Source organism: Canis lupus, chromosome 2 (genome assembly GCF_011100685.1).
Source record: "Canis lupus familiaris isolate Mischka breed German Shepherd chromosome 2, alternate assembly UU_Cfam_GSD_1.0, whole genome shotgun sequence".
NCBI classification, from domain to species: Eukaryota; Metazoa; Chordata; class Mammalia; order Carnivora; family Canidae; genus Canis; species Canis lupus.
In genome coordinates this window covers 4,752,596-4,774,554 of record NC_049223.1, presented here as the reverse complement: position 1 = coordinate 4,774,554, position 21,959 = coordinate 4,752,596, and the positions used below count along the sequence as shown (strand labels likewise).

The following is a 21,959-nucleotide window of genomic DNA, read 5'->3' as shown; positions in this document are numbered from 1 at the left end:
TACTTCTTTGATACACAGGCTAGGTGGAGGCATCTTATATATGCTCTCAAGTCAACATGTACTTCCCTAGATAAAACTTATTAAAATATGTGATTTGATTTGTGAGGAAGGCAGAGATTATTTTAAAGAGATTATACCTAATTCACATAACACACTCTAGAACATAGTAATCAGTGAAAACCTGAATAACTAAACAGGTGACAAATTATTATATTCTGTCATGTGAACTATGTTATATATTAATTAGACATCTTTCATTTTACTGAAAATTTCTCTTAGAACTTGGGATCCTATAAAATTTTGCCAGTTTTCTTTAGGTTCTTTCCGGTATTTTCTGAATATTGTGAAAGAAAGGGCATAGCATCAAGTTGTCTTCCCACTATTCAAAGTAAAATCTGAATAGTATTATCAATTGAATACTAATTTTAATGGAATATGGAGCTAAAAAAGAAAATAGGTTTCTCAACCTTTTTGAAAGAAAAAGGTGTAGGGGCACCTGGGTGACTCAGTAGTTGAGCATCTGCCTTTAGCTCAGGTTGTGATCCTGGAGTCTGGGGATCGAGTCCCACATCAGGCTCCCTGAATGGAGCCTGCTTCTGCCTCTGCCGGTGTCTCTGTCTCTCTCTCTCTCTTTCTCTGTCTCTCATGAATAAATAAAGTCTTTAAAAAAAAAAGACATAAATATATCAATATAGGAAAGGAAGATATATAACGTGGATAATATCAAGAACAGATTTCTTCAAACCTAATCTGGACTATACTCAAATTAGAAATAAATAATTATTGTATCACTTTAAAATTAGTATTTCATACTGCTTCTTTACAATCATGTAATTTGAACTTTGTATTAATGAAATAAATTTATTCCAAAACATTACAAAATGTTTAGTATTGTTGAAATTTGGAGAAAACATATATGAAATTTTTTAAACTTTCAAAATTAGTGCTACTGAGAGATAAAATAAACAGAGCAATAACACGACCCAGAATATAAAAACGATCCAAATAATTAACACAATATACACAATGCTAAGAGAATTCCTACATAAGGAACTTTATATTTTTATGAGGAATTACTCAAGCTACTTTAGTCAGAAATGTCCAAAATACATAGTGCTATATAGTCATATTTAAAATTCAGATTCCTATTACTACCACAAAAGGAAGACATTAAGTCTACTAAACCAATCATCTATACAAAACTTCTCAAAGTGTGTGGTCTGCAGACCTCAAAAGATGCCTAAGACTCTTTCAGGGGATTCACAAGGTCAAAACTATTTTCACAATAATACTAACGCTATTTGCCTTCTTTTCTGTGTTTACATTTGCAACAATGGTGAAGAAGCAAAGGTGACAAACCATCAGCCTCCTAACATGAATCAAGTCCCTGTCACCAACTGTACTAATAATTATTGTGCTCTATATCACTAACCACTCACGGGGCTGTGACAGACAGGGAGGAACACATGACACAATAGCTTCATTTAAAAATGTTCTTGGGCAGCCCGGGTGGCGCAGCGGTTTAGTGCCGCCTGCAGCCCGGGGTGTGATCCTGGAGACTGGGGATTGAGTCCCACATCGGGCTTCCTGCATGGAGCCTGCTTCTCCCTCTGCCTGTGTCCCTGCCTCTCTCTCTCTGTCATGAATAAATAAAATCTTTAATAATAATAATAATAATAATAATAATAATAATAATAATAATAAAATAAAAATGTTCTTTAAGAAAGAGAAAAAATATAATTGTATTAAATTTTACCCCTTAAGATGTGACAAAAATACTTCTGCATTCTAGGTATGATGGTTGCCTTTAAGAAAAAGCACTTGTGCAATTTATCTAAAAGCTGAAAAAAACACTTTTCCATGGAACTTCAAAAAAAAGACTTCAAAAATGAGTTCATTGTTACTTCAAAAAACAACGGACAAACTATGGCTAACAAGATGAGCCTATCACTTCAAAGAAAAGAATTGGTAATACTTGTTGCCAATGTAAAATTCAAGCTTTCAAGCAAAAATTAGAATTTTTGAAAACCTCTATCTATCAACATGAACTTAAAAGGTTTTCGCTACTTTTCCAAATGACCTATGCAACAATTTCTAATGTAATGGAGTATACAATGTTTATTGATATGGCTTCAGAGTCCACACTGCAACCAACTTTTAGGAAACTATTATGTACCAAGTTTTGATGAAGTATCAAAAAAATTTTCCACAACTATATGCACAATCAAAACACTCCTCCCAAATCCAACTCCTCCTTCCAACTACACAACTGTATGAAGCATTTTCTAATATACTTCAACCAAAATAAAATAGGTTGAATACAAAAGTAGATGAGAATTTAGCTATTAGCTAGTCACTAAAGAGATGTGCAATAATATAAAACAGTGCCACTCTTCCTATTAAGCATAATTTTTTTGTTTTGGAAAACTATGGTTATTTTTCAAAATATATATATATATATATATATATATATATTTTAAAGAATTATTTATTTATTAATGAGAGACACAGAGAGAGAGAGAGAGAGGCAGAGACATAGAGGGAGAAGCAGGCTCCTCTCAGGGAACCCGATGTGGGACTCAATCCCGGGATGGGGATCACACCCTGAGCCAAACACTCAACTGCTGAGCCACCCAGGTGTCCCCAAAAATATATTATTTACATTAAAAATAAACCCATTACATGTTATTTAACTGAATTAATGTTTTAAACTTTGTCTTAATTTCTGATACAGTAAATATTGATATAGCCCACCTAAAGAAAAATTCTCTGAGGACCTCAATACTTCAAGAGTATATATAAAGGAGTCCTAAGACCATAAGTTTCAATATCATTGATCTATACTGTAGACAACTAATCAAGAGATAAAGAAAAAGATATTCTAACACATTCTCACCTACATTTTCTCTCTTCAGTAGGACTTGAAAAAATTGATTTTAACAAAAAGGTTAGGTTTTAAGAATGTTTAAGAGGAATCACAGTTGATAACTGGAATTAATTCATTTCCTGAACAATCTGTTTATTCAGTCTCTTGATATCTTAGTTATAACAAAGTAAACATTTAAATATAACATCTGCTAACAACACAATGGAAGGAATAGGTGTAAGTAGATCAAGAGGCTTTTTTTTTTTTTTCCTGAGAAAACTGAAGAACTCAGAAACAAACTAATGAAAAACATAATAGGCTGAAAATCATACACACAGGAACAAACTTTAACTACAGACCATCAGAATTGTCAATCTAAGGATTAAGGAGTGTACTTGTCATGATGAGCACTGATGATTCATGGAATTGTTGAATCACTGTACTGTACACCTGGAGCTAATATATTAAATAACTAGAATTAATAACAAAATTTTTTTCAAATAAAAATGTTTTTATTTTTTAAAATAAGAATAAAGAGTTGTCACTCTGGACACAGTCTAGTTCAAATCTGCCATTTTACAGAAGGTAGAGTTAAAGGGTGGTTACAGCCTGGAATGAGGACTAGAACTAAGCTTCTAGACTCCTTCATACTTTATATAAACTTCTGAAAACTTATGTGCCTGTTATCGAGCAGAAACTGGAGATATGGTAATAATTAAAACGAACCTGGTCCTGCTTTCTTGGAGATTAGCATCAAGTGTCAAATAGATACAATGAGTGCCACAGAGGAAATATATAGGATACAAGGAGAGCATTTAACAGAGTATAAACTGACCTGGTGGGACAGGGAAGAGGTCTCTATGGAAGTAAGCTCCTTGTGTCATCTACCAACAACCATCACACTGGAGGGTCTAACATCTAGCTCACTAAATCACCAATATTTCTATCATTATTCTTAGTGATGTCAACATACACTCAGATAATCCACCAAAAAATCCTGCCTCTCACTTGACCTCCTGAACTGAAACAATTTTTTCTTCCATTTTTTCTTCACCACAGTCAAAAACTCCCATGTTCTTGTACAATGAGATATTAAACTTGGGAGAAACCAGTTTATTGGTTCTGAAACTTTTCTCTAAGTCCCAAATTACTTCAAAACTAAAAGTTAAAAAAAATCTCCCATGTCCATCACGAGTCATTATACCAATTTCAAAAATCCCACATTCTAGGGCAGCCCCGGTGGCGGTTTAGCGCCGCCTGCAGGCTGGGGTGTGATCTTGGAGACCTGGGATTGAGTCCCACATCGGGCTCCCTGCAGGGCGCCTGCTTCTCCCTCTGCTTGTGTCTCTGCCTCTCTGCCTGCCTCTCTCTCTCTCTGCCTCTAATTTAAAAAAAAAAAAAAAAAAAAAAGGCAAAATTAAAAAAAAAATCCCACATTCTAAACACATAACTTGTATCTCTGCAGTTTATTTACTCTAGTACCTCAATTCCAACTATGCTTTCACATCATAGGACTTCAACCCATTAATCCCCACCCCCATTTTTCACTATCCATGTCCCAACTAAGACGTGCTGTTAAGTATCAAATTCATAAGATTCCAGATACTTAGTACAAAAAAATAATAATAAAAAGAAGAAAAATGTAAAATATCCTTTAATTAACTATACTGATTGCTTACTGAAGTAATTACATTTTGGATGCACTGGGTTATTAAAATTAATTTCAACCTGTTTCTTCATACTTTTTCTAATGTAGCATTAGAAAATGTTTAAATAACATATGTGCCTCACATTATATTTCTATGAGACAGTGCTAATCTATTCTATAATGATTCATAAAAGTGGATCTCTAACTCTCTTTCCTAAGCTCCAGAATGACCATCTGGTCTATTTGGTTGTCTAACTGGCATCTCATACTTAACAATCAGTACTCTTAACATCCTCCCACAGATGCACTACCATCCACTAGCATACTTAGAAAAAAATTTAAACTAAGAGTCATCCTTTGAGTCCTCTTTTCCTCATACTCCACATCCAATCTGCTGAAAGTTCTGTCCAGCTCTGCCTTAAAAATATCCAAGCTCTCCCCTCAAATCCCCACCCCACCACTAAAGTACAAACAATTCTCATTTACTACCTGGACTACCACCATACCCTCCCTGCTGATTGATTCTGCTCTTGCCTTCCCTTCAGTACGCTTTCCACTCAGTAGCGTGAATGATTCTTTTAAAGAGTAAATCAAGTACTCTAAAGATAACCCCATCACACTTTGAATAAAATCAAACCTCTTTTCAAGGCCTTCAAAGCTCCTCATAATCTGGCTTCCAACAATCTCTCTGCCCTCTCTCCTAGCAGTTTCCCCTCTCACAAACTCTCCTCTAGCCACATTACTCTTAGATTTTTCCCATCTTTCCTTTTCCTCAGATCTTCCAATGGAAGATGCCATATCTACCCTCCAGCTCGAATGCCATCTCCACAGAGCCACTACCTAACTTCCCTAATTAAAGAAGTCCTCCTTCCAATTCAAATTTTCTGTATCATCACTCCATTTCCTTTTTTATTTTGTATATTTTTTATTTGGGGTTCGATTTGCCAACATATAGCATAACACCCAGCGGTCATCCCATCAAGTGCCCCCCTCAGTGCCCGTCACCCAGTCACCCCAACCACCCACCCACCATCCTCCCGCCCACCTCCCCTTCCACTACCCTTTCTTCGTTTCCCAGAGTTGAGTCTCTGATGTTCTGTCAGCCCTCACTGATATTTCCCACTCATTTTCTCTCCTTTCCCTTTTATGCCCTTTCACTATTTTTTATATTCCCCAAATGAATGACATCATATAATGTTTGTCCTTCGCCAATTGACTTACTTCGCTCGGCATAATACCCTTCAGTTCCATCCACGTTGAAGCAAATGGTGGGTATTTGTCGTTTCTAATGGCTGAGTAATATTCCATTGTATACATAAACCACATCTTCTTTATCCAGTCATCTTTTGATGGACACCAGGGCTCCTTCCACAGTTTGGCTATTGTGACATTGCTGCTGTACACGTTGGAGTGCAGGTGTTCCGGCATTTCACTGCATCTGTATCTTTGGGGTAAATCCCCAGCAGTAAAATCGCTGGGTTGTAGGGCAGATCTATTTTTAACTCTTTGAGGAATCTCCACACAGTTTTCCAGAGTGGCTGCACCAGTTCACATTCCGACCAACAGTGCAAAAGGGGTTCCCCTTTCTCCACATCCTCTCCAAGATGTGTTGTTTCCTGTCTTGTTAATTTTCCCCATTCTCACTGGTGTGAGGTGGTATCTCATTGTGGTTTTGAGTTGTATTTCCCTGATGGCAAGTGATGTAGAGCATTTTCTCATGTGCTTGTTGGCCATGTGTATGTTTTCTTTGGTGAAATTTCTGTTCATGTCTTTTGCCCATTTCATGATTGGATTATTTGTTTCTTGGGTGTTGAGTTTACTAAGTTCTTTACAGATCTTGGATACTAGCCCTTATTCTGATAGGTCATTTACAAATATCTTTTCCCATTCTGTAGGTTGTCCTTTAGTTTTGTTGACGGTTTTTTGGCTGTGCAGAAGCTTTTTATCTTAACTCCCAATAATTCATTTTTGCATTTGTTTCCCTTGCCTTCATAGATGTATCTTGCAAGAAGTTGCAGTGGCCAAGTTCAAAAATGGTGTTGCCTGTGTTCTCCTCCAGGATTTTGATGGATTCTTGTCTCACATTTAGATCTTTCATCCATTTTGGGTTTTTCTTTGTGTAAGAGAATGGTCTAGTTTCATTCTTCTGCATGTGGCTGTCCAATATTCCCAGCAACATTTATTGAAGAGACTGTCTTTTTTCCAGTGGATAGTCTTTCCTGATTTGTCAAATATTAGTTGACCACAGAGTTGGTCAACTAATAGAGCCCATTTCTGGGTTCTCTATTCTGTCCCATTGATCTGTGTCTGATTTTGTGCCAATACCACACTGTCTTGATGACCACAGCTTTGTAGTACAACTTGAAATCTGGCATTGTATGCCCCCAGCCTCTGGTTTTCTTTTTCAATATTCCCCTGGCTATTCAGGGTCTTTTCTGATTCCACACAAATCTTAAGATGATTTGTTCCAACTCTCTGAAGAAAGTCCATGGTATTTTGATAGGGATGGCATTAAATGTGTAAATTGCCATGAGCAGCACTGACATTTTCCCAATATTCATTCTTCCAATCCATGAGCATGGAATATCTTTCCATCTCTTTGTGTCTTCCTCAATTTCTTTCAGAAGTGTTCTGCAGTTTTGAGGGTATAGATCCTTTACGTCTTTGGTTAGGTTTATTCCTAGGTATCTTACGCTTTGGGGCGCAACTGTAAATGGGATTGACTCCTTAATTTCTCTCTCTTCAGTCTCATTGCTAGTGTACAGAAATGCCACTGATTTCTGGGCACTCATTTTGTATCTTGCCACAGTGCTGAATTGCTGTATGAGTTCTAGCAATCTTGGAGTGGAGTCTTTTGGGTTTTCTGCGTCCAGTATCATGTTATCAGCGAAGAGGGAGAGTTTGACTTCTTCTTTGCCAGTATAAATGCCTCTTATTTCTTTTTGTTGCCTGATTGCCGAGGTTAGGACTTTTGGTACTATGTTGAATCGCAGTGGTGAGAGTGGACATCCCTGTCTTGTTCCTGTTCTTAGGGAAAAGGCTGCCAGTGTTTCCCCATTGAGAATGATATGTGCTGTGGGCTTTTTGTAGATGGCTTTTAAGATGCTGAGGAATGTTCCCTCTATTCCTACACCCTCAAGAGTTTTGATCAGGAATGGATGCTGTGTTTTGTCAAATGCTTTCTCTGCATCTAATGAGAGGATCATATTGTTCTTGATTTTTCTCTTCTTGATGTGATCTATCACATTGATTGCTTTACGAGTGTTGAAGCAGCCTTGCATCCCGGGGATAAATCCCACTTGATCATGGTAAATAACCTTCTTAATGTCCTGTTGGATCCTATTGGCTAGTATCTTGTTGAGAACTTTTGGATCCACGTTCATCAGGGATATTGGTCTATAATTCTCCTTTTTGGTGGGGTCTTTGTCTGGTTTTGCAATTAATGTGATGCTGGCCTCACAGAACAAGTTTGGAAGTATTCCATCTCTTTCTATCTTTTGGAACAGCTTTGTAGAATAGGTATTGTTTCTTCTTTAAATGTTTGATAGAATTCCCCTGGGAAGCCATCTGACCCTGGACTTTTGTGTCTTGGGAGGTTTTTGATGACTGCTTCAATTTCCTCCCTGGTTATTGGCCTGTTCAGGTTTTCTATTTCTTCCTGTTCCAGTTTTGGTAGTTTGTGGTTTTCCAGAAATGCGTCCATTTCTTCTAGATTGCCTAATTTATTGGCGTAAAGCTGCTCATATGTTTTTAAAATTGTTTGTAGGGATCCCTGGGTGGCGCAGCGGTTTGGCGCCTGCCTTTGGCCCAAGGCGCGATCCTGGAGACCCGGGATCGAATCCCACGTCGGGCTCCCGGTGCATGGAGCCTGCTTCTCCCTCTGCCTGTGTCTCTGCCTCTGTCTCTGTGTGTGACTATCATAAATAAATAAATAAATTTTTAAAAATAAATTTAAAAAATCGTTTGTATTTCCTTGGTATTGGTTGTGATCTCTCCTTTTTCGTGATTTTATTAATTAGAACCTTTTCTCTTTTGAAATGACTGGCTGGCTGATGGTTTATCTATCTTAATAATTCTTTCAAAGAACCAACTCCTGGTTTTGTTCCCTTAACCTTTCCTCATGGTCTTTGTTTTTCTCTTTTTTCCTCAGCTTTCTTCCTTACCATCAACTTGTCTTCTATGTCACTCTCTTCTACCTCATTAATCCTTGTCGTTAGGACCTCCAGTTTGGATTACGTTTCATTTAATTGATTTTTAATTTTGGCTTGATTAAAGTCTACAGTCATAAAGTCTCTTGAATCCTTTATCCTTTTTTCCAGAGCCACCACTAGCTTTATAATTGTGCTTCTGAATTGGCTTTCTGACATTGAATTGTAATCCAAATTCTGTAACTCTGTGGCAGAGAATACTGTTTCTGATTCTTTCCTTTTGTGGTGAGTTCTTCTTTCTAGTCCTTTTGCTCAGTGCAGAGTGGCTAAAAACGAGTTGTACTTGTTAGAAGTGCAAATTCTTCTCTCTGTAGTATTCCTTCTGTTCTCTCTTTAAATCTCAGGTCGAATTTGTAGGTGTTCAGGATGATTTGAAAATTACCTAGGTAAGTTGGTGGAGACAGGTGACTTGGGGACCCTACTCCTCTGCCATCTTGCAGGATCTCCTAATTATCTTTTTTTTTTTTTAAACCAGTTCAGAGTAATATTATTTGCTTTGTTATATTTAGTTTTTTGAGTATAATTGACAATGTTACATTAGTTTCAGGTATACAACAGTGTATCCAGAGAAATCTATATATTATGCTACACTCACCACAATAATTAGCTACCATTTGTCAATATGCTATACTATTACAGTATCATTGACTATATTCCCTATGCTGTGCCCTTTAGTTCTATGATTTATTCATCCCATAACTGGAAGCCCATATCCCCCACTCCTCTTCATCCATTTTGCCCATACTTCCTTCCCTCTGGCAACCATCAGTTTGTTCTATATATTTACAAGTCTGAATCAATTTATTGTTTATTCATTTGTTTTGTTTTTTTTAGTTTCCCCATGAGTTAAATACTACAGTATCTGTCTTTCTTAGTCTGATTTATTTCACTTGGATTCATCTATGTTGCCACAAATGGCAAATTCTTGTCCTTTTCATGGCTGAGTAATATTCCTGTCTGCGTATATACCATATATTCCTTATCCATAAACCATCAATGGACATTTAGATGGCTTCCATAACTCGGCTATTGTAGATAATGCTGCAATGAACACAAGGGCACATGTATCTTTCCAAATTAGTGTTTTCATTTTCTTTGGGTAAACAGTAGTGGAATTATTGGATCATATGGTATTTCTATTTTTGATTTTTGAGGAACTCACATACTATTATCTATTAAGGCTGTATGTATTTACATTTCACCAACAGTGCATAAGCTTCCTTTTTCTCCACATCCTCACCAACACTTGTTATTTCTTGTTTTTTATGATTTAAATCATTCTGACAGGTATAAGGTGATATCTCATTGTGGTTTTCATTTGCATTTCCTTGATGATTAGTAATGTTGTGCATTTTTCCATGTGTCTTCTGGCCATCTGTATGTTTTCTTTGGAAAAATATCAATTCAGTTCCTCTGCCCATTAATCACTTTCTTTTCCCATTTAATTATCCAAACAACACTTCTCCCTGTCCAAAACAGTCTTTTTTTTTTTTTTTTTTGCTCATTGTCTGTCTCCTAACCTCTATAATGAAAAATTCATAAGGGGAGGTGCTTGGCCTTACTCACTATAGCATCTCTGGGACCTAAGAGGAGAGTATCTGAGAAATGGTAGGTACTCAAGGAATTTTTATCAAGTGAAGAATGAATGATTTAATACAGGTAATTCTTTCTGAACTACAAGACCTGACAAATAGTAATATTCAGACTGAGAGGAATGACAGAGAACAACATTTGCAAAGGCAGAAAAGAATGAAACTGCAAAAACTGAAAGGCCAATATAACTGGTGAGATAAAGGTAATAGGATGAATGCAGCAAAACTAGAAAAATAGGAGCTGTACTATATAGGGCCTCTTAGGTCTTATTGTGAGACTGTATACTTACGGGGAATCATTAAAAGATTTTTAAGCAGGGAGTGACATGATCAGATTTCTTTTGAAAATACCACTTAAGCCACAGGATATACAATGGGAACGTGATCAGAGGAAGATTCATGGTGATGTAAAGACAATTAGAAGCTATAGCAGTTATCTAAGCTTTACACTGGGATGGTAGAATAAGTCAATTTAAAAATCAACAGGACCTGTTACAGATGAAGGGAAGAGAGGACAAAGAGGAATAATGGACTCAAGAATGATGCCTAGGTTTCTAATAGGTGAGTGAATGGACAGTAGTAAAGGAGACTAGGGAGAGGTGATGAATTCAGTTTCTAGCATCATAAGTCTGAGGCACATATTCAAATAAGCAGAAGTATCAATTAGACCACTTTAATACTTAAAGGCAGGGTGGAGAGTTGGACAAAATGGGTGAAGGGGAGTGGGAGCTATAGTCTTTAAGTTATGGAATGAGTAAGTCACAGAGATAAATGCCACAGCATAGGGAATATAGTCAAATGATACTATAATAGCATTGTATGGTGACAAATGGTAACAACATTTGTGGTAAGCATAATGTATAGACTTCTCTGGAATCACTACCTTGAACTAAAACTAATTTAACATTATGTATCGACTACACTCAAAAAAAAAAAAAAAAACACCAACCCCTAGTACCTTAAAAAAAATAATAAATTTTTAAACAATACTTAAAAGTAAAGGAGAATAAGGGGCCAGAGAGTAACAGGAAAAGTAGGAAAGAATGTCATCATAAAAGCCAAAGGATTGGCTTTTCCTAAAAAGGGAAAGTAGTCAATTTTGTGAAATGATGCTGAGAAGACAAGCAAAATGAGAACTCAACAGAGGGCACACACCTAGATGGCTCAGTCAGTTGAGCATAGAACTCTTGGTTTCAGCTCAGGTCACCATCTCAGGGTTGTGAGATCGAGCACACATTGGGCTCGGATTCTCTCTCCCTCCACCCCTCCCGCTAATGTCTGCATACTCACTCTCCAAAATAAATAAACAAATCTTTAGAAAAAAATGAGAACTAAACAGCTTTCAATGAATTTTGCAGCATGTAGGTTACTGAACATAATTTCAGTGGAAAAGTAATGACAGAACAAAACAGGTTAAAGAGTGAATGCAAAGTGAGGGATGGAGGAGGGTGTATACAATAATTCTAATAAAACTCTAAGCAACATGGGAAAAAGAGGCCAGGTACCACATGGATCTATGAAGTCAAAGGATAATTTGCTCATACAATAAAGACTTGAGATGTTTTGATTCCAACTGCACAAATTCAATAAAGAGAAGATATAAGCGTAAGGCTTCTGAAAAAGGGAAGAGAGAATGGGACTCAGAGCAAAGATAAGGACTGACCTTAGCTAGGAGGAAGGACACCTTTCCTCCATTACAACAAAGAAACAGAATAGATTGGCAAAGGATGCTAGTAGGATTGGAGATGGAGTGGTAAAAAATTATGTCATATAATGAGGACTATTTTCTCCATGGAATAAAAGATGAGAAAGGAAAGAGATTTTAAAAGGGAAGAGAAACTTAAAACAGTCTATGGTAAACAGAGAAATACACTGGTATGAAAAATATAGTGGGATTGATGGGCTATGTTAAGGGTCCACTTGTGAGTAGAACCATAATTTTAAAATGGCATAGGGGCACCTGAGTGGCTCAGTTGGTTGGTCACCTGACTCTTCATTTCAGTTCAGGTCACCATCTCGGGGTTGTGACATTGAGGCCCTTGTCAGGCTCTGCACTCAGAGGGGAGTCTGCTTCTCTAGCTCGCTCTTCCCCACTTTTCCTGGGCCCCTCCCCCTGCTCATGCTATCTAAAATAAATAAATCTTAAAAAAAATAAAATGGCATTCACAAATCTTTTTATTTTTACTTTTTTTTTTTAAGATTTATTCATGAGAGAGATAGAGAGTGAGAGGCAGAGACACAAGCAGAAGGAAAAGCAGGCTCCCTGCAGGTAGCCCAATATGGAACTCGACTGAACTTCGGGATCACACCCTGAGTCGAAGGCAGCCACCCAGGCTTCCCTCATAAACCTTTTATAAACACAATTTTCTTGTTTTATTTTTTAAAAGATTTTATTTATTTATGAGAGAAACACAGAGAGAGAGAGAGAGAGAGAGAGAGGCAGAGACGCAGGCAGAGGGAGAAGCAGGCTCCATGCAGGGAGCCTGACGTGGGGCTCGATCCCTGGTCTCCAGGATCAGGCCCTGGGCTGAAGGCGGCGTTAAACCGCTAAACTACCCAGGCTGCCCTACTACACAATTTTCTAAAATCAGTATTTGTTATTGTCACAGGTTGCTAGTATTTGAACCAAGAAGTATCTTTTTTCTACATAATGCATTATATACATTTCCAGTGTTCACCTTTCTGGAAGGCATTAACTCCCTCATGGCACAAATAGAAAGGATTCTCAAAAAGCACCATCCATGCTTGGGGCACCTGGCTGACTTAGTAGAGTATACAATTTTTGATCTCAGGGTTCTGAGTTCAAGCCTCATGTTGGGTATAGAGATTATTTAAAAATAAAAATAAACCTTAAAAAAAAAAAAAAGCATACCATGCTTGCCTTTCCACAAAAGGAAAAAATAAAATTTATCAAATGTAATTTTATCAGAGCATGTAAAAATCAGTATTAGGAATTAAATATAAAGCATTCAGGAAACAAGTGACCTGTAAAGGTAAACTGAAGTTTTTCAATAATACACTTTCATTAGACAATATTTTTGTTCCCTTTAAATTTCAAGGAGATAAAAAATAAAAATTTGCTCTAATTAAAAGCGGCTGAGACTATCCAGATGCACATCTTGCATACTATGCTTCATTTAAGTTCTGAAGAAGAATTCACATTTGATTTAATTAGACAATCTCACAGAAGTTTCAGGTACTTTTAGTTTCAAAATATATTATGACTGAAATATTTTCTGCCTTAAACAATTTAAGTTTCCCAACTATACAGCAGTAACTTTACATTCTTTAAAGGCTGTGCATAGGGCAGTCCCGGTGGCCCAGCGGTTTGGTGCCGCCTTCGGCCTGGAGTGTGATCCTGGAGACCTGGGATCCAGTCCTACTTCGGGTTCCCTGCATGGAGCCTGCTTCTCTCCCTCTCCCTCTGCCTGTGTGTGTGTGTGTGTGTGTGTGTGTGTGTGTGTGTCTCTTTCTCTCTCTCTGTCACGAATAAATAAATAAAAGCTTTAAAAAAATTTTTTAATAAAAAAATAAAGGTTGTACATAGAAGTGATTTTTTAAATTTATTATTTTTAAGTAATTTCTATACCCAACATAGGGCTCAAACTCACAACCACAGATCAAGAGTCACATGCTCCACCAACTTGTAATGGTCTAAGCCATGTATATTTCTAAAAAGTTTAAAATTTGTGCAGTTCCTATATTTAATATCACTTCAGTAATGAAGGAAATTAACCTTATATATAAAGTGAAAAATTAGACTCCAAGTCTTTTTTTTTTATTAAATAGCTTTTTATTTATTTTTTTAATTTTTATTTATTTATGATAGTCACACAGAGAGCGAGAGAAGAGAGAGAGGCAGAGACACAGGCAGAGGGAGAAGCAGGCTCCATGCACCGGGAGCCCGACGTGGGATTCGATCCCGGGTCTCTAGGATCGTGCCCTGGGCCAAAGGCAGGCGCCAAACCGCTGTGCCACCCAGGGATCCCTAGACTCCAAGTCTTAATTGCTATCAGTTTACACTCATATTCTGAGTATATGTTCATGCCTGCAATTCCCTCATTACACTGCAATATGATAGTACTACAGTGCAAATTCAGATAGCTATATATTTCACAACAAAAGAGCATTATGAACCACTCCTAGGTGTATATACCAAAGAACTGAAAAGTACTCCAATAAACACCATACATGAATTTTCATAATACCATTCACAATAACCAAAAAGTAGAAATTCAAATGTCCAATAACAGATGAATGGATAAACAAAATGTGGTATATTTGGTAGAATATTATCCATAAAAAAGGATGAAGTACTAACACGTGCTATAAAATGAACTTCAAAAATATAATGTTTACTATAAGTGAAAGAAGGCAAACAAAAGGCCTCGTATTATATAATTCCACTTATATGAACTGTATAGAATACAAAAATTCAGAAAGCAAATTGGCAGGTGCCAGGTACTAGGTGGGTAGGGATAGGGACAAACTGCTTAATGAGTACAAGGTTATTCTGAGGAGTGATAAAAATGTTCTGGAACTAGATCAAGGTGATGATTGTGCAACACTGTAGAGTAAAAAATACCATTAAACTATATACTTTAAAATGGTTGGTTTTATATGAATTATATCTCAAGAAAAAAGAATCCACTTGGGAGCTCCCCTCTATTTGCTATGTGGGATGATCCTAGATTCATGAATTGCTTAATGAAGTCAATTAAATCGTAAAAGGAAAAAAAACAAAAATTCCATATGAACCAAATAGTATAGCTATATCTAATCAACCTATGGCAGGAATCACTAACAAAATTGGCTGTAAATTAAAAATGTTAACAGTAAAAATATATATATTAACCATTTTAAAGCTTTCTACTCATTTTTGTCACTTGTAAATTATAACATTCATCATCTTTTTTCTCCACATATAAAAGTTATGCAATAGATTTAATAATAACCCTTTATCTTTTAGGGCAATATTCTAATATATTCATGGATGAAATGATATGTAAAAGATAGGCTTTACAATAATGGTAAGGAGATTTAAGAGGAATATAGATGAAAGGAGACTGGCCGGGAGTTGATAATTGTTGAAGATGGGTAATGAACATAAGGTTTCATTATATATTCTCTCCATTTCTGAATATGTTTGAAATTTTCCATAATGAATTTTTAATTATTGTGTTACTAGTAAAATAAAGTTCAAAATTAGTTTCTTTATACATTTTTTTTAAGATTTAATTTATTTATTCATGAGAGACACAGGCAGAGGGAGAACCAGGTTCCATACAGGGAGCCCGACGTGGGACTCGATCCTGGGTCTCCAGGATGAGGCCCTGGGCTGAAGGAGGCAGTAAAATGCTGAGCCACCCTAGCTACCCAGTTTCCTTATACTTTAAGTTATATTTGAAATAGGATGGATTGGAAATGGTAAGTTTATTTTAAACAAACACAATCACAGATCACACCCCCATTTGTTCAAATACCTTTCTTCCACTACAGAGTATTAGCATTCTTTAGCTATCAGAACCAACTGGAGGACACAGAAGCACACAGAAGGCATTAGAAGTATCCTCATCCTGAGGAATTAGGATGTCCAAAAGATACAAGCATGCTAAAACTCAGGATCTAAACAGATCAGGATTAGATCAAAGCACCATAGGTAAAGTTCTTATTAGTACGAAAGTTACAAAAGGAAAAAGGAGAACTGTTTGTTTTTTTTAAGATTTTATTTGAGAGGGAGAGCATGTGAGCATGGCAGTGAAGGCAGAGGGGGAGAAGAATCTCAAGCAGGTTTCACGCTGAGCATAGAGCACAGTGCAGGGCTTTGTCTCACCACCCTGAGATCATGGCCTGAGTAAAAACCAAGAGTCAGACGCTTAGCCAACTGAACCACCCAGGCACTCTAGGACATTAGTTTTAACACAAACTTTCAAATAACATACAGCCCTAAAGAATAGTCCATATCCTTGAGAGTATTAATAATAAGAATTGATATAATGTTCTATCCTTATGAATGGACTTTTTGTAAGACCTAATATGGAAGGTCAGATCCTATCTGCTTCACAGCAGCATTAATAAACATGGTGTGACATGGTATAAATCAAACAACTGAGGATCTTCCATAAAATATCTAAAGCTCCGTTTTGTTTTAAATTGTCATAACATTAGCCTCACATGTACAACATCATTCAGTATTTGTATATACTGCAATATGATCACCACAATAAACCTAGCTAACATCCATCACCACACAGTTATAATTTTTTTTTCTTACTATAGTGAGAATTTTTAAGATCTACTCTCTTAGAAACTTTTTTTCTTTAAGATTTTTTTTAATTCATGACACAGAGAGGGAGGCAGAGACACAGGCAGAGGGAGAAGCAGGCTCCATGCAGGGAGCCCGATGCGGGATTCGATCCCGGGTCTCCAGGATTGCGCCCTGGGCAAAGGCAGGCACTAAACCGCTGCGCCACCCAGGGATCCCTCCACCCTAATTTTCTTAACCATTTTGACTGAACCTAGTTTGTGTGGAAATCAGAAATAATTATAATATTTCAAGACTTTTTTGTTAACTTTTACTAATTTTTTTAAGAGTTTATCTATTTGAGAGAGTGAGAGAGCTCAAGTGGGGAGGAGGAACAGAGGGTGAAGCAAACCTCCCCCCCCCCCCCCCACTGAGCAGGGAGGCCAACTTGGGACTCAAACCTAGGACCCTGAGATCATGACCTAAGCCAAAGGCGGAAACTTAACTGATTGAGGCACCCAGGAGCCCCTGCTAACTTCTACTAATTATTATACAAATTTTCTTATCACAATTGCAAAGCTGAATCAGAATTTTAAAAACCAAAGATGCATAGAAAGGAAAGGATCCACCAAACTCAATGAAAAACTAGCCTGATTCCTATAATACAGTACTTCAAGTGCCAAAGCTACCATCCTTTGGTGATGAAGGCAAGTCCCCAAATTACAAACATACCTGTTCTTATACTTGCAACCTGGAACTCAGAAGAAACGATGATAAAATAGTTGTTAGATTCTAGATTTTCCAACAAGAGTCTATTCATCCTATGACATTTCTGAATTAGTCTAGATTCAATGGAGTCTGGAGACAGAGTGATATAGCAGGAGTTTAGCCTGTGGAGCCTCTCGGAGTTGGGCAGAAACCCTGACTGCCAATTACTAACTGTATGATCAAACAAAATTTATTTAACTTTTCTGACTCTTAATTTCCTTAACTATAAAAGAATACTGCCTATCATGGAGAGTTTTTTAAGGATTAAAGACAATACAAATCAACCAGCAGAGGCTGGGACGGGGTAGGTACTCAACAAGTAGAAGCAATTACAGTACTACCTTCTTCATACCAGCTTTTTATCCTCTATGCTCAGGTAAACATCCCCATTCAGTCAGTATTCATTAAAAGGAAAATCGTGTTTGATTCTACACACTGTCTAAACAAGATATAGAACTTTAGGCTAGGTATTTGATGCCTCTGACTACAGGCTGATCATCTGCTTAAAAAAAGAAAATCATAGGGACACCTGGGTGTCTCAGAGGTTGAGTGTCTGCCTTTTTAGCTCAGGGCATGATCCTGGGGTCCCAGGATCGAGTCCCACATCAGGCTTCCTGCATGGGGCCTGCTTCTCCCTCTGCCTATATCTCTGCCTCTCTCATTAATAAATAAATAAAATCTTTTAAAAAAAAGTTATATGGAAGACTTTTATGCTTAAAAAAAAAAGGTATATTGGAAGACCCCAATCTAGCAATCTGCATGCTGAGAAACCTGTCTTAGCAGTTTCTACTCCTTTTCACTTAGCTTACCTTCCTATTCCCCAAAACAGTTTCCATGACAATGGCAATACAGACCCTAAAGTAGAGCAAAGAGAACTGGTCAGATACGAGTATGTACAAGTTGAGGAGTGACTGTCCTTGACCTAACCCACCAGAAAAACTCAAACTGAAGACAAAAAAAGGCAAAGATTTTTCTTCATGTCTATATATAAAATACTTTATATTTTGAGAATTATTTCCCCATAGCAATTTCAAAAGCACTATCCTTTTTTACAGTAATAGACTGTTTTGAGAAGTTTTGCTATTAATAAAACAATTTAATAATTAAAGTCAACAGGCCCTGAAGAACTAATAAAGTGCTCTATGCTCAACTGCACCACAGCCAAAAGAACTTGTCTGCTAAACAACTCACCTGAATTGTACTTCCAAACTGTATGAAAACAAAATAAAAATTGAACTCTGAGGATAAAAATCACCCAAGCAATAAAATAACTCATCTTGAGTATAAAAAATTCACAAAATATAAGTGACTATATTAAGTATATATATATATATATATATATATATATATATATATACACACACACACACATATATATATATATAGGACCATATGCTTTCCCTGAGAGGTAATATGTTTATGTAAAATGTTCATAACTCAATCAAACCCAGGGTCACAGAAAGGATATAGAAAGATCTCAAGAGACAGCTAAATGTATATTTCTAGCACTACATGTTTCCTATTCCACCAAAGTTAGCAGAACAGCATGTCACAAAGGCTAAGCTACTACATCAACTTCCACAGCCTCCATCATCTTCTGAGCCTGACCCCATCTCAGGGAAGGCAGCTAGTAGCCTGCATCATGCTGCTCAAAATTTCAAGGCTACTAAGATAAACACTATGTGTGAATTTCATCTCCCCCACCCCACCCAAGTTCAAAATATCTTACTGGTGTCAAGTTTAGAACCACCAAAAACAATTTGGGGCCATTGGCAATGGCTCTTGGCACCACGGTACTAACATGTTTAAGATTACAGGGCAGCCCCGGGGACTCAGCGGTAACGCCGCCTTCAGCCCAGGGCGTGATTCTGGAGACTCAGGCATTGAGTCCCTCGTCTGCTCCCTGCATGGAGCCTGCTTCTCCCTCTGCCTGTGTCTCTGCCTCTCTCTGTGTCTCTCTTGAATAAATAAATAAATCTTAAAAAAAAAAAAAAAAAGATTACAGAAGAAACACCGTGATTTATCTTAACTAGGAATATTACTAATGAAGTTTAAAAGTGTTTCAGAGTTACATGACTGTGGCAAGAGGAAAGAGGTCAGGAAGGAAAAAAATAAAAACTATACAGCACACAACTACCTGAAAGAAAAAAAAAAAAGGAGTCAATAGACAAGTTAAAACAGGCATTTGCCAACACGTAGCAGTTACCACACCATATATTTGTCAGATTTCCCAACCGCAAAAGAAGCCACCCTTTCATGAAGTACTTATTTATGGACTTCTACAAAGAAATGATTTTTCTGGACTGGGGGACAAGAAACTTCCTGTGCTTTCCCTTTAATTTTCAGAATCTTCAGAACTTTCAGCAAATTGAGATTCACCTCAATTTTAAGGCTTTTCATGTTATGGTGAATACAAGTTGTATATGTTAATATCAATAAACTACAAGACCACTCTTCTTTTTGAAAACTATATTCACTTTTCCATAGATTTTAGAATTGTTTTTTAAAAAAAGGCTAACTACAAAGTTTGCAAAAACAAATACTACAGTAGACATGGTGGCCATTCAAGAAGTTTATTTATCAGAACTCCTAAAGTAAAAAGCTTGAAAAAGTTTAGGAGATAAATTCTTACTGGTGCTACTTAAGACACAATGTTACTATGGAAATTGAGAAATATTCAAAATATCCTGAAAACAGTATCTCCTTCTAAAAATAAAGGAAACAAACCATTTGCCAACATAGAAATTATTGGTTCTTGATAATCACATGGAAGGCATTTCTAGAAATACTTTAGTTCTAAATTGCAATAACTCGACTCTTTCAGAGCACGTCTGGATTATGCCTTATCCTAACAAGCGAATTTTTGATGTCATTATATTGATACAAAGGACTCTACTCCTTAACTGCTTCTACAGCAAACTGTTGGTTTACCCAGCTGAAGATCTACAAACCAAACTATCACAGTATAAATCACTTTCAATCATTAAAATAAAAACCAACAAGAACCTGACATAATTAAAGCCTGAGAATGTTCTAATAAACTTAGTAACATTTAACATTATGGTCCTAGGACTAAATACGTCCGGTAATCTACCTGGATTCATAGTCTATGCATTTACTTAGGTCGGAAAGAGAGAAACCTCAGAAAACAAGAAACCGGCAGTTACACTGTTCTATTTTAAGCTACTTTTAAAGCCAACAGTTCAAGAACTTTTGGGGAAGAGAGAGCGCAAGACATTTTTGCAAGTAGTTCAGAATAATTTATGTTTTACGATAAGGACAGTCCTCACCACCTCTAGAATGCATTATGGTGGGGCGGAAGTGAAAATGCGGGGGGGGGGGGGGAACCCGACTTGAAATCGGACAGCCAGGCAAATTTACAAACCTTCAATTACAGGAATTTTGAGATTAACTTCTCTTATGCGCCCTCCCTCGCTCCCCATCCGCTTCCTCCTCTCCTCCGGGAGATCTGTGTAATGTGACTCATGACAAATTTTTTTTAAATAAATAAATAAAAAGACACACCCTCTGGGTTGAACTGACATAATCGCTCCCACCCTGCCCTCCCCCGCCACACACGAGCGCACACACACACATACACCCCGCTTTTCCTCTCCCTTCGGCCGCTCCTCCTTGCCCTCCCCTCTTCCCCCGTCCCAGACCCCTCCGGCACGGACGGCAGCGGGTTCTCCCGGACAGGAGCGCGGCGAACGGAAGGCGGCCGAGGGCAGCGCGCGACCCGGGGAGGGGCGGCGGGGGGGAGGGAGCCCGACCCGGGGGGGCGCTCCCCGAAGGGAGGCGGACGGCAGGGGGGCGCCGGTCTGCGGCCGCCGCGAGCGCCGGGATCCCTCGCCCATTTTCTCTCTCGGCTTCTATCGGCTTCAACCACCGCAGCCACTTCCTGTATCGCAGCCCTATCCCCTCAGCCCGGCCACTTGCTCTCTCTCTCCCGGGCTGGGGCTGGGGCTGGGGCTGGGGCTGGGGCTGGGGCTGGGGTTGAGGCTGGGGCTGAGGCAGCCGCTGAGGTTAGGGCAGCTCCCTACCCCGCCCAGTGGGCTGGTCACTCGGGCGGCAGGCGGCGGATCCTCGGCCCGGCCGGCCGGCTCCCGCCTGCCCCCCGCCCGCCCGCGCGCCTCACCTGTATGTAGTTGTTTTCACAGTAGTCCGCCACCCGGGTCAGATTCTGGTAACTCTCTATCAGGGCCCTCTTGCCAGACGGGATCTCCTCTTCTAGTAACATCTGCAGCTCTGCCATTTTCCACCCCTCTGCATCGCTTCCTCTCGCGTTAAAGAGACAGAGGCAGCAAGGTCCGCGGAGGGGCCGAGCACCTCACAGCCCGGATACAAACCGCCTACCGCCCTCCCGCCTGGTATTGTGGGACGGCACCTCCTCCTCTTCCTCCTCACCCTCTCCACCCCGCTCCACCCACTTCGCGCAGTCGCCTCAATCCCATTCTCTCGCGAGCCTTCACGTCTTTCCCTCCTTCTCCCCGCGACCACGGGATTTTTTTTTTCCTTTCGCAAGGCCTTCAGGGAATTGTAGTCTCTCACAGGCCGTCAAACCAAGAGCGCATGCGTGTAGGGGAACCTCCCGGGGAGGAAAAAAAACAAAAAAACCCAGGGAGGACCGTAA

At 38.4% G+C, this 21,959-nt stretch overlaps 1 protein-coding gene across 1 annotated transcript in view; it reads right to left on the bottom strand.

Annotated features, from left to right (window-relative positions):
• The window catches only part of ABI1 (abl interactor 1), a 117,453-nt gene extending 95,709 nt beyond the window's left edge, over positions 1–21,744 (bottom strand). Inside the window, 1 exon segment of the mRNA XM_038529750.1 lies at positions 21,465–21,744. Coding sequence (XP_038385678.1) covers positions 21,465–21,581 — 117 coding nt within the window. The 5' untranslated portion in view covers positions 21,582–21,744.
• Positions 21,745–21,959: the final 215 nt, after the last annotated feature.